At 36.4% G+C, this 13,683-nt stretch overlaps 1 protein-coding gene across 5 annotated transcripts in view; it reads right to left on the reverse strand.

Moving 5' to 3' along the window:
• ATP2B1 (ATPase plasma membrane Ca2+ transporting 1) overlaps window positions 1-13,683 on the reverse strand; it is a 126,018-nt gene that overhangs the window by 32,542 nt on the left and 79,793 nt on the right. For all 5 annotated transcript variants that reach the window (XM_032416480.1, XM_032416482.1, XM_032416484.1 and 2 more), the window contains exons 4-10: window positions 12,397-12,651; window positions 12,179-12,304; window positions 8,255-8,395; window positions 5,583-5,621; window positions 4,660-4,821; window positions 2,744-2,958; window positions 185-427 (exon numbers count right to left, since the gene is read on the reverse strand). In XM_032416480.1, coding sequence (XP_032272371.1) covers window positions 185-427; window positions 2,744-2,958; window positions 4,660-4,821; window positions 5,583-5,621; window positions 8,255-8,395; window positions 12,179-12,304; window positions 12,397-12,651 — 1,181 coding nt within the window. The remainder of the gene's footprint in view (window positions 1-184; window positions 428-2,743; window positions 2,959-4,659; window positions 4,822-5,582; window positions 5,622-8,254; window positions 8,396-12,178; window positions 12,305-12,396; window positions 12,652-13,683) is intronic.

The following is a 13,683-nucleotide window of genomic DNA, read 5'->3' on the forward strand; positions in this document are numbered from 1 at the left end:
CAACAGGTCTTTCTTGTAATGCAAATTGTATTAAAGAAACTTACATACATTATCTGACTATATGACTTTTAAAAATTTAACACATCCAGTTCTCCAATAAGGGTAGGTCTGAAGAGCTACATTAAGTCTATTATTACACATTTAAAAATTAATTTTCACATATAAATTATTAAAGAAACCTTACCAATATTTTTGATGTATAAGCACAATTCACAGAAATTCCTGTTACAAGATGGGACAAAATATTTGGTGGAATGGCTTCTGGTTCAGGAATCTTTTTATAGTGTTTTTCATTTATGTAAGCTTGAACAACCGTCATTCTGTTCATTGTCAATGTCCCTGTTTTATCTGAACAAATAGCTGTAGCATTTCCCATGGTTTCACAAGCGTCCAGATGCCTTACTAAGTTATTATCTTTCATCATTTTCTATGGTGACGAAAACAAAAAAAAACAAAAACACCTAGTTAAGCTACATACAAAACCACTCATTATATAAAATTGTAAAGTGCTTTAAGTTAAGAACTAAACTCCCAGCTATATACAGTATAAAGCATTAATTTAATACTGGAAGAATTTTAGTATATTTGACCTATTTGAATAAGCTAAAGGGGTATACTAGCTTTCTGTAGTTTTTTTTTTTTTTACCAATGCATAACATAATCTAGTAAATGAATACAGATACCTGCACTCATATGCAAATCATGTTGACTATATGCCTCCAACAGCCTCTGCGAAGTGTCTTCACATTATGTAAGAGCAATGACAATCTGTATTCCAAGTACAGAGGTACTTACAGCATTGTAAAAGTATATGACATTTAAGGATTATGTCTCCTTATAAAGTGGAAAACAAATCACCAAGGAAAAAGTAGCTTTATCAGTTAAAATACAGAGCCTGTGGGCTTGTCTGATTTTTTCTTTTTGACTCTGATAGACTGAGATAATGTATCAAAACCAGAATGGGTCATTTTTATCTCTTCCATATGCTGGTATACCTGGCATTCTCATCCTTAGGATAATCTCTTCCTCTTATTTACAAGAACAAAACAGTTTCAAAAAAAACTAAGAGTTTTCACAGTAGCCCCAAAAGGCATTTAAGTTAAAATGCTTGATAATTCATTTTCAAAAATGTAGAATGAGTTAAAAATGACAAGAGCTATTTTACAACGTGTATTCTGTGACTACTGATATGCAAGATACTGCAAAAATTGGTTCTTTGAAGAAATAAATATGCAGAAGAGGTGTACCTCCCAAATTACGTGTGATTTGCATGAATATTGAAGATTAAAAGAATGAAGTTCTACAGTGAAAGAACAGGTGCTCAATTTCACAAAGTACTAATAAAGGATCCAGAAAGACTACACACCTCCATGAAAAAGAACTTAATTGGTAACATTCGGTCTAAATATTTAATAAAAGCTTAAAGAACAGTAGTTAAAATGCTCTTACTCATTTTCTAGTAATGTAAATTAATTCTGCCTGTATCTTTTTGATCAATTGAAAAATTAATGTTATTGATGACTACTCAAGATGAACTGACAGTACTGATAAAATGATCAGTGTCTAAAACTTATTTCTAATTATTTCAAAACATCAAAAAAAAGACAAATAGGTGACTGCACTGTATTTCATCACATGGAAACATTTACCATTTGAAATGAAAGATGTTAAATGCCTGAAAAGAAAATAAACTCAAACAGTAAGCAAAAAATATTCTTATCTTGACGGGTTTATTGTAAAATATGTTGGAATACTAAGGATCAGAGAGCTCTAGCAGAAACCGTGACTATTTATATTGCTCATCACCATCAGCAATACTACTTAAGAATAGCTAATTTAACACCAGGAAATTGACAAGAGCCGCATTCTTCCCATTAAGTATAATTTTACCTGCAAAGCCATTTGAAAGGTCAAAATTGCCCAAGCTAAACCTTTTTAAAAATCCAATTCACCTTTTCCATATAAGATCTAAAATTAATTAAAATAAATTAGTAACCTTCAACCAGATTACAAAAACAGTAGTGAGCAAAGGCGTCAACTACTACAGGTGACACTGGAAGAGACTGAGTAGAGTAAGAGCAGGCGATTTACAGCAAGAGCAAGTGGGCCCTGGATTATGTGACAAACTACGGGAGGGCTGGTGAGGCTGGACCAGAGGAGCACCAAGAGGTCGGCAGGGCCACACTGGCCGGACCCTGCAGGCCACGGGGAGCTTGGATTTTTTCTCAGTATGATGTAAGGAAATAATATAGCTGAATTCTATTTCAGAAACAGGAGTCTGCCTACCGTGTGGAAGCTCGGCTGTGTTGTGATGAGGGTAGAAGAGTGCAAATGAGGAGGGCTGAGAAGGTTCAACTTGAGAGAAGCCTCTATGGTGTTTTCCCACACGTCAATGACACGCATTCTTACTTTAATTTTACAGATGGAGAAAAGGGAGGTGATGTGACTTGCAACATAACTACCATGTAACAGTGAAAATTAAGCTAGAACTTTGCTTCGCGGGGTTGTGCTCGGTTTTGTGTCAAGGCTGCCCTGTGAGGAAATGTATACATCTTGATGTATAGAGACCTTCAACTTGGCGGGGGGAGGGGGGCGCTGTGACAGCATTTCTAAAGGAAACTAACTATAAATTTCTGGAAAACTCCTTTCAGAACCAGAAAGAAAAGAGTCACCACAGGTGTGAATTTTCTCTACCAATGAAAGCTTTAAACTTAGTAAATCGACTTAACCCTTTTCTGCTTACCTTGACTGAGTAAGCCAGGGAGATAGTGACGGCAAGGGGAAGACCCTCTGGTACCGCAACCACTAGAACTGTAACTCCAATAATGAAGAACTTCACAAAATATTGTATGTAAATTGGTGTGCACTCCGCAAGCCATGGTCTCTTCTGAACCCAGAAGGTATCGATGACAAAATATAATACTAGAATGATAACTGTGATGGCAGACATCAACAAACCTTTCAGTATATTAAAAAAAAAAAAAAGAAAAAGGAAAAGGAAAAAATGTCATTATTTCAGTAGTCCAGACACTCCCCATTGTCAGTTACATATTAGCCACCAGAAGAAATTACCACTGGTTTGAGAATACTTACTTTTATTTCTCTGAGAAACTGTTACCTCTTTTTTTTTTTTTAATTGCACCTAACTCATCGTTTGGCATTGTCAGATTTAATTTCTGCTTCCAAGTATAGCCCTGTCCCCAGCAGAACTGGTAGGAAAGTGTTTATGATTCTTTCCTAGACTTAATTTTTTATCTTCCGCCTTCTACTAAAGCTAAGACAAAATAATAGGCAACGACAAGGAAAATACCAAAAGCTTAGAGTAAGTGGGTACTTTATATATTGGCAACTGCTTACTGTTGAAAGAGAAGACGGTAAAAATCTGATCAATGGGGAGACTTGGAATTAAATATTCAACCCTATGTCTTTTATTAAAAAAATTAATTTTCTCAATTGTTTTTTCATCTATCCTTAGTGCTTCATGTTTTACAAACCATTTACCTGTTTTGTTTACTTGTTAGCCTATTACAAATGAGTACTAAAAAATAAGACAAATTCACATATCTGCACCTAATAATCTAACCATCTTAAATCCACCCTTTTCCCCAACACTGAGGCAGTATTACCCTTTGGCTATATGTTACAAAAAGCGAATATTTGCTATTGGATAAACTTACTCAGAACAGAAGCAAAACCTCACTTTTTCCAACATACTCCTAAGAAGTAGAATTACATAATTTAAGCGATTTTAATAGTATATGCTGATTTATCCAAGTGTTCTTTTACATGGATGATACTACTGGAGGGCATGCTCTGTTTTTAGCTAAGAGCTCTGCTTCTGCTTCTTTTCTCCACCCTAGAGTAGTTTTATTAACAGGTGTTTTCTAGTGAGGATAGCAATTTAGTAACTTCGGCCTCACCAGGATGGTGCTCCAACTAAGCATTTCAATTTAAGTAAATGATAATTTTTAGAAAAACATATACCTAATTTTCTTCATAGTCAGTAAAAAGATGAGCAAAATGTGTGGTGAAATTTCTTTTTATTAAAATATAGTTGGGGGGCACCTGGGTGGCTTATAGTTGATTAAGTGTCTGGCACTTGACTTTGGCTCAAGTCATGATCTCAGGGTCCTGAGACTGAGCCCTGCATCAGGCTCTGCGTTCAGCAGGGAGTCTGCTTGAGGATTCCCTTCCTCCTCCTCTCCCTCTACCCCTCCCCTCACTCACATACATTCTCTCTCCATCTCTCAATCAATCAATCTTTCTTTTGAAAAAATAAAATAAAATATAGTGGGTAATCTGCTCTGAGTACCCACACTGCTAGCACTCTCTACTGGTCCCAGAAATCCTGAGAAATTCAGAGATGAGCGTATGGGCTTGTGAATTGGGCAGTCTTTGGCACTAATCCTAACCTGACCACTTATTAGTTAGTTCCTACCACGTATACTGGGGATTAGAGTCCCTAAGCTGCAACGGTATCATGATGATCTGCAATAACTCAAAGACCTGGTATACTGTGGATAAAACGGAAAATATTTTTAAACCCCCTTCCACTCACAAAGCAACAATTTGCAGCCTTAAGTGGGTCAAAAGACCATTTTCAAGCAGAAGGTTAGCATATTTTAAAAGCAAAACCTTATTTTCTTCTGTATATCATACCTGCTTTGCCAATCTGAACAGCCAGCTTTGTAAGTTTCCCTTGTAAGACAGATTTTTCCTTTTTTGGCAAATTTGCTTTCTTTTTGTCTTTTTCATCACCATCTCCACCTTCTTCACTCTTCAAAGGCTGCATTTCCATGGCTGCACCATCCTGGGCTTTTGCTATGTGTAAGAGCAAATAAAACCTCACTACATTTTTAAAGGCACACAAAACTATTAATATTTTGAAACAATTTTTGAAACAAATCAGTTTCTTATAGAAACTAGAAAAGCTTTAAACATTCAGCTTTGTGTGTGCATGGGTCTATGTCTAGCCAGAGAAAATAAGACAATAGTGACATTAGGTTGTGAATCTTCAAACCAGACATTTGAGAATGTTGTGCCAGGTAACAGGGATGAGGCAGAAGAAGAAACATGGGATCCTTAAACTAAGAACTAATACCAAATCACTTCTCTTCCCCCATGTTGTGTTTGGTAAGATTCATTTCCAAACACTATAAATCCCTCCCACTTATGACCATAATAGAACATTATGTGTAAACCATATAGAAAAATGTACATATGTTTACAGACCTAAATAAATGCAAAAAACCATTTAAGTTGTATACTTTGTTTCTTACACATTTTTCCTAGCAATGATATAGTAACCAATGTTAAAACAGTTCAAGTGCTGAAGTTGAAAGTTACCTACATCTGGATTTTTCTTAGCTTACTACCACAAATCATAGTTAAAAATCTTATTGCCATTGTAAAGGCAGCATGACTAAGGCACTAGCAGGAAGAGAGGTTAACCCAAGTTAACATAAACTGTTGATTTCCCTTGCTACATGTATCCTACTTTTGGATGAATACAGTACACAGTAGATGCATTTTTGGATATAATGAAAACAAGCTAACTGTACTTTTTATCCTTGTGAACTTACCTTTGTTGCGATTCTCAATAGCTCCATCTTGTTTCTTATCTGTAGGAACAAAATGGGAATTAAAGCTTTCCAAAAGAAATAAAGACAGCCATGCTAAATTATGCAGAGGTAGTTCACATTTCTATAACAGAATTGTTACACAGTGGTGTGTGCTTGTATAGATTAGAAAGCATTTGGCTTGTAATGACCTGCTGGGTCAATCATTCCCTAGGTCTTCACCAGGGGAAATACTCCAAAATAATTTGGGGCATCAGTATTTGTTTGATTTCTCCACAAGACTTTACTCCTGCATATGCTGTAATGAACCCAAATATGGTACAAGAGGTTCTCAAACTAAATACACATGTAATTCTAAGAATGGAGAAATGTCACGAAGACAACAGGCACACAGGATGTTGGGAAGACAGGAGAGGCAAGCCAGTAAAATTAGAATATGAATGTAAAGAACGGGCCAGTAGGACTACCAGTTAAGATAATTCACCAAATTAGTTTTCAATTTGGAGAAAACAAAGATGGGAATGTCTAAAGCAATAAAGTAATCAAGGAGGGACTGAGTCTATTGTCTGGAGCAGGCAGTGTAATACTGAAAATGAGAAAGAGGAAGCAGAGCCAATCCTTCTTCCACCTTCTCTATCTCGAAGAGCTATCTTCAAACTGGGAAACATGGAACAGAGTCAAGAAGGAACAGATGTTCAAGATAGATGACGAGAAAGGAAGAGACTATCTAGCTACTTTCAATAGGATCTGACTTCAGAGGAACCAGACAGCTACATTCTAGACTAGGAAGGAAATGAGAAAGATTACCCTGAACTGCTTCTGGGTAACGGCCAAAGCAGTGAAGGGAATGAGAGAAGGGCTGGAGTCCACAGATGGAAAATGCCCCAATCTAGGAAGAAAAACAAAACAAAACAAAAACACAACCCCAAGAATCAAAAATGATAGACAATGAGTTAGATGTTCATTCCTGGGAATATTTTTGACTGGATTAATAAAAACAGAGGTATAAGATCTTAGAAAAAATAGTGCTTGTTAGAAAAGACACTGTGGGGTCAACAAGAATAAAGTCATGATGCAAACTTCCCTTACAAAAATAAGTAAATAGGGTCCATTGACCTTAGACTCCTATAAATTAGAATGCAGCGCAGTGTATGGTTAAGCGCACAGACTCTTGAGCTAAACAAGCAGGTCTGATCTGCCACTTACTAGATCTTTGACCTGGAGCAAGTACATAATCTCCGTAAGCCTCAGGTTACTCATCTTTATGTCCTAGGGTTTTAAGGATTAAGGAGATAATGCACATAGCATTCAGTAAGTGGTATCATTATTACTGGTTTTCAAGTTGCCTTCCACTCCACCTTAAGAAACCTAAGGAGGCACGTGGAGGGCTACTGTAAGGACTGGAACAGGAGAACTTAGAATGGGGGTCTTGCTACCTTCAACTTGCAGTCAGAACTGTTCGAATACATTTTTGTTTAAACTAAAAATTTTGCAACTGAAGACAAAACCCCAAATAATAAAACATCCAAATATTAAAAACATGGTTGTAGTTACAGCAAACCAAGATTTTAGGAAGGTTTTTATTTTAGAAGATCTCAAAATACGTATGTGTAGGAGAGAAATAGGGGCTTACTCTCCTAAGTAAAATTAAGTAAATCCAAGTGGTTAAACCACAGTAAACTGCTGTCACCCTAAAGAGAAAGAACTCTGGAGGTGCCAACCTGAGCACGAGAAAAGGGTGACATAGCAGATACTTAGAAGCAGGGTGGGGAAGGCTTTTTTAAAAAGAGTAACAAGCCAGGGGCACCTGGGTGGCTCAGTCATTGAGGGACTTCCCGGGGTCCTGGGATCGAGCCCCGCATTGGGCTCCCTGCTCTTCTGCCTCTGCCACTCCCCCTGCTTGTGTTCCCTCGCTCGCTGTCTCCCCTGCCCAAATAAATAAATAAATCTTAAAAAAAGTAACATGCCTCCAAGCTAAGTAATTCTGAGCAGTCTCCCTACCTACCTATGACAGTTCTGGTAAGATCCTTGTGGCTAAACTATGGTTATCAATTTTTGCTGAGGATAGCTCAACTTGTAGGGACAGCAGGTACAATGGGTCAAGATCAAATTTCTAAAATCTTGGTATCTAATACTTTGGGCTAAATGTAATAAACAGAATGGGTGTCAACGTAAAGTCTTCATGTCCAGAAACCCACTACTTAAGTACAGACGGGGAAATGTGAATAGTAGAAAACATGAAATAGATTAAAAGCTCAATGAGACCAAAATGTGATATGACTGACAAAGAAAGCTACCACTGAAGAAGCAGAAGAGATAAGCAAATCGGAAGTGAGAGTTTAATTCATTTTGCTGGTCAGGTAACAGAAAGATGCTAAAACTAAACAGAATAAAGCAAGCTAACGCAGGTGTTCAAGGAGATGCTGAATTTGTCTGGCTAAGTAAAAGGGATTGATGTATGCACTAAAGGCCCTTGATGGACTGTGATGTCTACAAGAAAAATGGGGAAAGGGAAGGGACTCCATTAATTCTACCACTTGAGAGTACTATATTAACTTTTTGTAGAACGTTTCATATCAGAACCTCATAAAAGAAGTGTATTTTTCTGTGCCAGTTCTTACAACCAGGTGCTGTATTTCCAAATACCCATTCTCAGAGAAAATTGCTGATCTTACTTTTCTTTTCCTTTTTCTTTTCATCTTTCTTTTCTTCCTCTTCACCTCCGGCTCCAAGTAAGGTAAAGATAATTCCAGTTTGAGAATTAACACCTACAGCAGTAACGACCATTCTTCCAGAGCCTTCCATTACATGAGTACCTATAGCAACAGAAAATCTGTTTTTTAAAATTGTTATGGCTTTTTTCCTCCTACCTTCAAATTTCAAACTTAGTCATATTGTCTTTAATATCCAGTACTTAATAAGATAAATTCAGTAAGACATTAAATAACCTAAATTCTTATGCTGAAGGTTTTAACTCTGTAATCCATCTCAACTGAATTCAAAGCGCATGCCATTTACCATGCCATATTGGGCAAATTATCACATCTCAACTCCTCACCCATAAAATGAGGATAACAGTACCTACCTTTAATAAAAACAATGAGACTCAAATAAAGGTACAAATGTAAAGTGCCTTTGCACACTGCCTGGAATTTGGGAGGGGTTCAAAGAATGCACATTAATTTTATTATCATCATCATTATTGACATTTCTGAGAAACACATTGCTTAAAAAAAAGAATGTTCTTTATAACCAAATGCCCCATTTACCACACCCAAACCCAAATCTCTACCTAAACCAGCTTTTATCCCAGCCAACCTAGATCACTGCAACAGCCTCCTAGCTAGTCTGTCTTTCCAGTTTGTCCTACATCAGTTTTAATCTTCCTAAAATGTGAATTTTCTCACAAGCATCTCATGGCTCAAAAACCTCTGATTCTACACTGCTTAATGGATTAAGTCCAAAGTCTTCACCTTGAGATCAACCAACCCTTCAAACTTTTCATCCACTTCTCTAACATAAAATTCCATGACAGAGAGCTATGGTACAGAAATGGGAACGCTGATTGTATTCTGACTGTCCCTTACAACAATCTTGCAAGTTGGTAGGCATTATTTTTTCTTATTTTCTAAACATTTGCCCAAGGTTACGCAACAATTAAGTGTCAAGACAAAGATTCAATCCAGCTTGGTGAGGGGGCAAGGGGCATATTCTTCTTTTAATACAATGCCGACAAGTTTGCTGACCATTCTCCAACTTGTACATCCACATCTCTGCACCTTTCCTAATTAAAAGGCTTCCCATTTCTCCACTGTAGTATTTTTGTGAATTTTAAGTGGCTTTCAAAAGCAACTCTTTTTTCTAAACTCTCAATAAAGTCTTCTTTACCATTATCACGTTTATTTGATCTCCTAGTTTACAACCATATGGGGGACAGGTTCTGTTGCCCCTACCACCGTCTTATCTATCAAATCAATACACAAAGGTTATTTGCTAAATAAAGTCATAAAGCATATGTACTTATTCCAGTAGTTAAAAACTTAACATTTGTCTACTAATTACTGGGGAACTTATCCAATGTGAATATTTGAGGCCTTTGATTTTCTTGCTTTTATTTTTATTTTGTTGTTGTTGTTGTTAAGTAGGTCCCAGCCCCAGAATGGAGCCCAACACGGAGCCTGAACTCATGACCCTGAGATCAAGACCTGAGCTGAGATCAAGAGACGGATGCTTAACCAACTGAACCACCCAGGTGCCCCTGATTTTCTTGCTTTTAAAAATCTATATTCTGAATATTTCACTAATATTAGCCCTTCTGTCAGTGAAAAGGCAAAGAAAACAAGAAATGAAATTCAGGATAGTGAAACAATATTTATTGAGCAACTTCTACATGTAAAAGGCAATTTCTTTTAACAATTCTGGCTTTTGGTAGATTTCCATTTTTTTACGTTCTATTCCTCCTTACCACAGGTAATCAGATGCTGGCGGTTAATGTGCTCAGGCAAAGTAAACAGTTTTTGTTCTGGTCATATCCCCACTGCTAACTGAATAACTGCTTTTAAAAATCTAAATTTAAAAAGCCAAGAACAGCAGTGAGAAAAGGCATCATGAGAATACATTTAAAAATAAATGCATTTTATGTTTTTTAGTACATTTTTGGAATAGGGAAATAAATGCAGAAAAACTTTCCCACCCACATTACGATAAGAGACTCGGCAAAGTTATTTCAGTCTTTTCTTAACCATGGAAAATTTACAGAGTTCTTGCGGTACACTTGATGTGTCAGGGACCTGAGTCTACATAAAGCTTACTAGCAATCTCTGTTAAAATAGAAAAGGACCAAAGTTCAGTTAAAGGACATCAACCTGAAGAGCTAAGGACTTTGTAAATAAGCTAGATGCACATAAAAGTCCCTGCAGTATATATGGCAAAAAGGCAAGAGAATACCACCTCAGTTTGCCAAATACCATGGCCCAGACAGCCTATGGTGGTTAAGATATAATTAGATTGCCTTCCCCTCCTTGGAAAGACTATAGATTTTATCTGGTTAACAATTACAGTTTCTCAAAACTATGGCAAGGAATAAGTAAAGTAAGTATACGTTGTACTTAAATACATCATATTTCTATATCTAAGATATGTCTACTTAGAATGAATTACAAGTATACCCATGTAAAGAAAAAACCAAATAGGATGTTCTTGGTAGTGCAAAATTTTAAAGGTATACAAATCCCAAGATTTTTCTGAAGAAATAAGTCTGTATTGTAATTGGGACCTCTACCCTTTAATAATGGTGCTTATGTAATTACTCTGATTTTTAGTGGTTTTGCAATAAGCTTTTTAGGCACATATTAAATCTTAAAAAGGTTAATAGTTAGGCTGAAGTATATGCCCAAAAGTTGTGACTCTGACTTAACTTGTCACAGGTTTGACTTTGGTTTCAGTAAAACCATGTTCAATTAAAATATAAAGTTTAGAGAGAAGAACTGAACAATTACAGCCACCATGTTATTATAGTTAAATCAGCATAAATCTCCTTACAATGTATAAAATGTTAGCATTCCATTAACATCTGAAAATGGTAATAGAAGACAAAAAGGCAACATTCTGCTTGCTCCAAACTCTGGTATAATTAAGTCTAACAAACATATGTAAACAACGGTCTTAGAGGCAATTTTGTAAATTCTATAAAGAATCCTAGAAAATTAAGAGTAAAAACCTGAAAATCAAACGTAAAGTACTGGCAGTGCTGTTGGAATCAAGTTGTGGTATTCTGGCTTCTTCTCATTCAGCATTTTAGAAGGCCGCGCAGTATTTTCCCACCATCTCGTCCCTTTCATTTCCGATTCACCTCAGGTCAAGCTACCAGTTACTGTTACAAGAGCCTCCCAGGTAGACGGCTACCTCCCCATTTCAAACAGTACCCTCACCTGTACAAATCCTGTTCTTTGTTCTCAGAACATGTCTCACCTACGTGCAAATTCAATGCTCCCCAGTAGATGTGGTGCCACTGCCAGGCCTACTGTTGATTAGTCATGTAATCTTTGATAAATAATTTATGTCTCAGATTTATTCCTCAGCAGTTAAATGAAGGAGTCGGATTAGTAAATTTTAAGGATTTTATCAGTTCTTAAAGACAAAAACAAACAAAAAAACCTAAAAACCTCTCCTTGGTAGTTCATCATAGGGAATTCATTAATTTGCTTTAAAAGCAATCATTCTTTAATTTTATATATCAATAGGCCTTAAGAATAAACGTTAAGACAGAAAAATAGAAAAGTAGAAATCATTAGGCTTATATTTTAGTTTTATCATTACACTAATACTGACTCAAAAACTCTTGGTTTTTTTGTGTTTTTGTTTTTGTTTTTTTTTTGACTTAGGCTCCTCATTTGTAAAATAGGGCTCTGGATTCAAAGATCTCTAATATCTCTGCCAACTTAAAAAAAAAAAAAAGGTCCCTAAGGATTATAAGGGTAGAAGCTAACATAAAATACAGAATCCTTCACATTGTAGGCTGTTAGGGAAACTATGTTTGCTGACAACAGTATATAGTTGTGGAAGAGAAAAAAGTGCAAAGATAAGAAAGAAGTTCATACCTGATAGAAGTAAGGGATCCTTATCTAAAGACTTCTTAACATGATCAGATTCACCAGTCAATGAGCTTTCATCAATTTTAAGATCATTGCCTTGAATCAGTATGCCATCAGCTGGAAGAAGATCACCTAAAACAAAAAGCAATGGTATGCTAAATTATAAACAAGATTACAGTAACTTTACCTCTAGTGTTAAGAGGTATTGCTCGTTTTTTACTTACCATATTTCACCTGAGCAATATCTCCAACAGTAATGTCAGCTACAGGGATCTGAATGACCTGACCACCCCTGATGACTGTGAACTTCTGTTCTTGTTCAATTCGACTCTGCAAACCTCTAAACTGTTTTTCCTTACTCCAGTCATTGAAAGCTGTTACTAATACCACACACACTACTGACAAGAGGATTGCAGCGCCTTCAATCCAACCAGTTTCTCCTTCACCTTCTTCCTCTCCAACAGAAACTTCTCCACAAACTATATGGAAAGAAAGAAAATGCTTATCAAAAAAAAAAAAGAAAAAGAAAAAGAAAAAAGATTCTGAACTGATGACAATAGACATTCGATAAGTTAATTATGGTGTTTACATACCTTGTTAATTTTACTCTAAATACGTTACTGAACCCAAACCATTCCATAATGATAAGAATGCTTACTACGTCAAGTTCCCTCAGGATGGGGAGGCAGTCTAGGGTTCTAGTTAAGAGTAAGGACACCAGGGAAGATGAAATCTCAGCCTCAAGGCAACTTACTTATTAGTGAGACTCCATTTCTTAATCTGTCAAATTAGCATACCACCACCTACTCCACCAGAGTTGTGAGGATTAAATGAGAGAACACTTTAAAGTAGGTAAAGCAGTGGTTGAGAATTCCTTTGCACTGGACCAATCGTTAATGCTATTAATTATTACACGTTAGACAAGATATAAATGAAAACTTAAATACTATGTGCTACCCATGAATCATACTTATTTAATCAATTTTACAGAAGTACAAGCAAAATTTGGTTTCCATAACATGAAAAGGTAAGCCAAGTGATACTCATTAATCCAACTATTTGGGCACCTACTCTAGGTGCCAGACACTACTTTAGGAGCTGGGGATATAGCAGTAAATAAGACACACAAGCTCTCTCTTCGCATGAAACCCATACTCAGATTGGTAGGTGCAGATGGTGTATGAAGAATTCAGATAATAAAATAATTAATTTCAGATATAGTAAATGGCATAGAGAAAATAAAGGATGGTGATGTGCTATCAAGGCCCCTCTGAGGTGTCCACGATGTTTGGGCTAGGAGCCAAATGATAAAAAGGGAACTACCAAATAATTGCTTTAGGGCATTCCAGGAAGAGCATTCCAGGGAAAGATTAAAATCAGTACAAAGGCTCTATGGCACAAAAAAGTTTACATAAGAATGAGGGAAGAAAGAACCTCAAAAGCTCAAAACTGAAGGTCAACAATATTGAAGAAAGAACAATGGAACGGTGCTGTTTATACTTTGGGCTATA

This window comes from Phoca vitulina, unplaced genomic scaffold, assembly GCF_004348235.1.
Source record: "Phoca vitulina isolate PV1807 unplaced genomic scaffold, GSC_HSeal_1.0 scaffold19, whole genome shotgun sequence".
Taxonomy (NCBI): domain Eukaryota; kingdom Metazoa; phylum Chordata; class Mammalia; order Carnivora; family Phocidae; genus Phoca; species Phoca vitulina.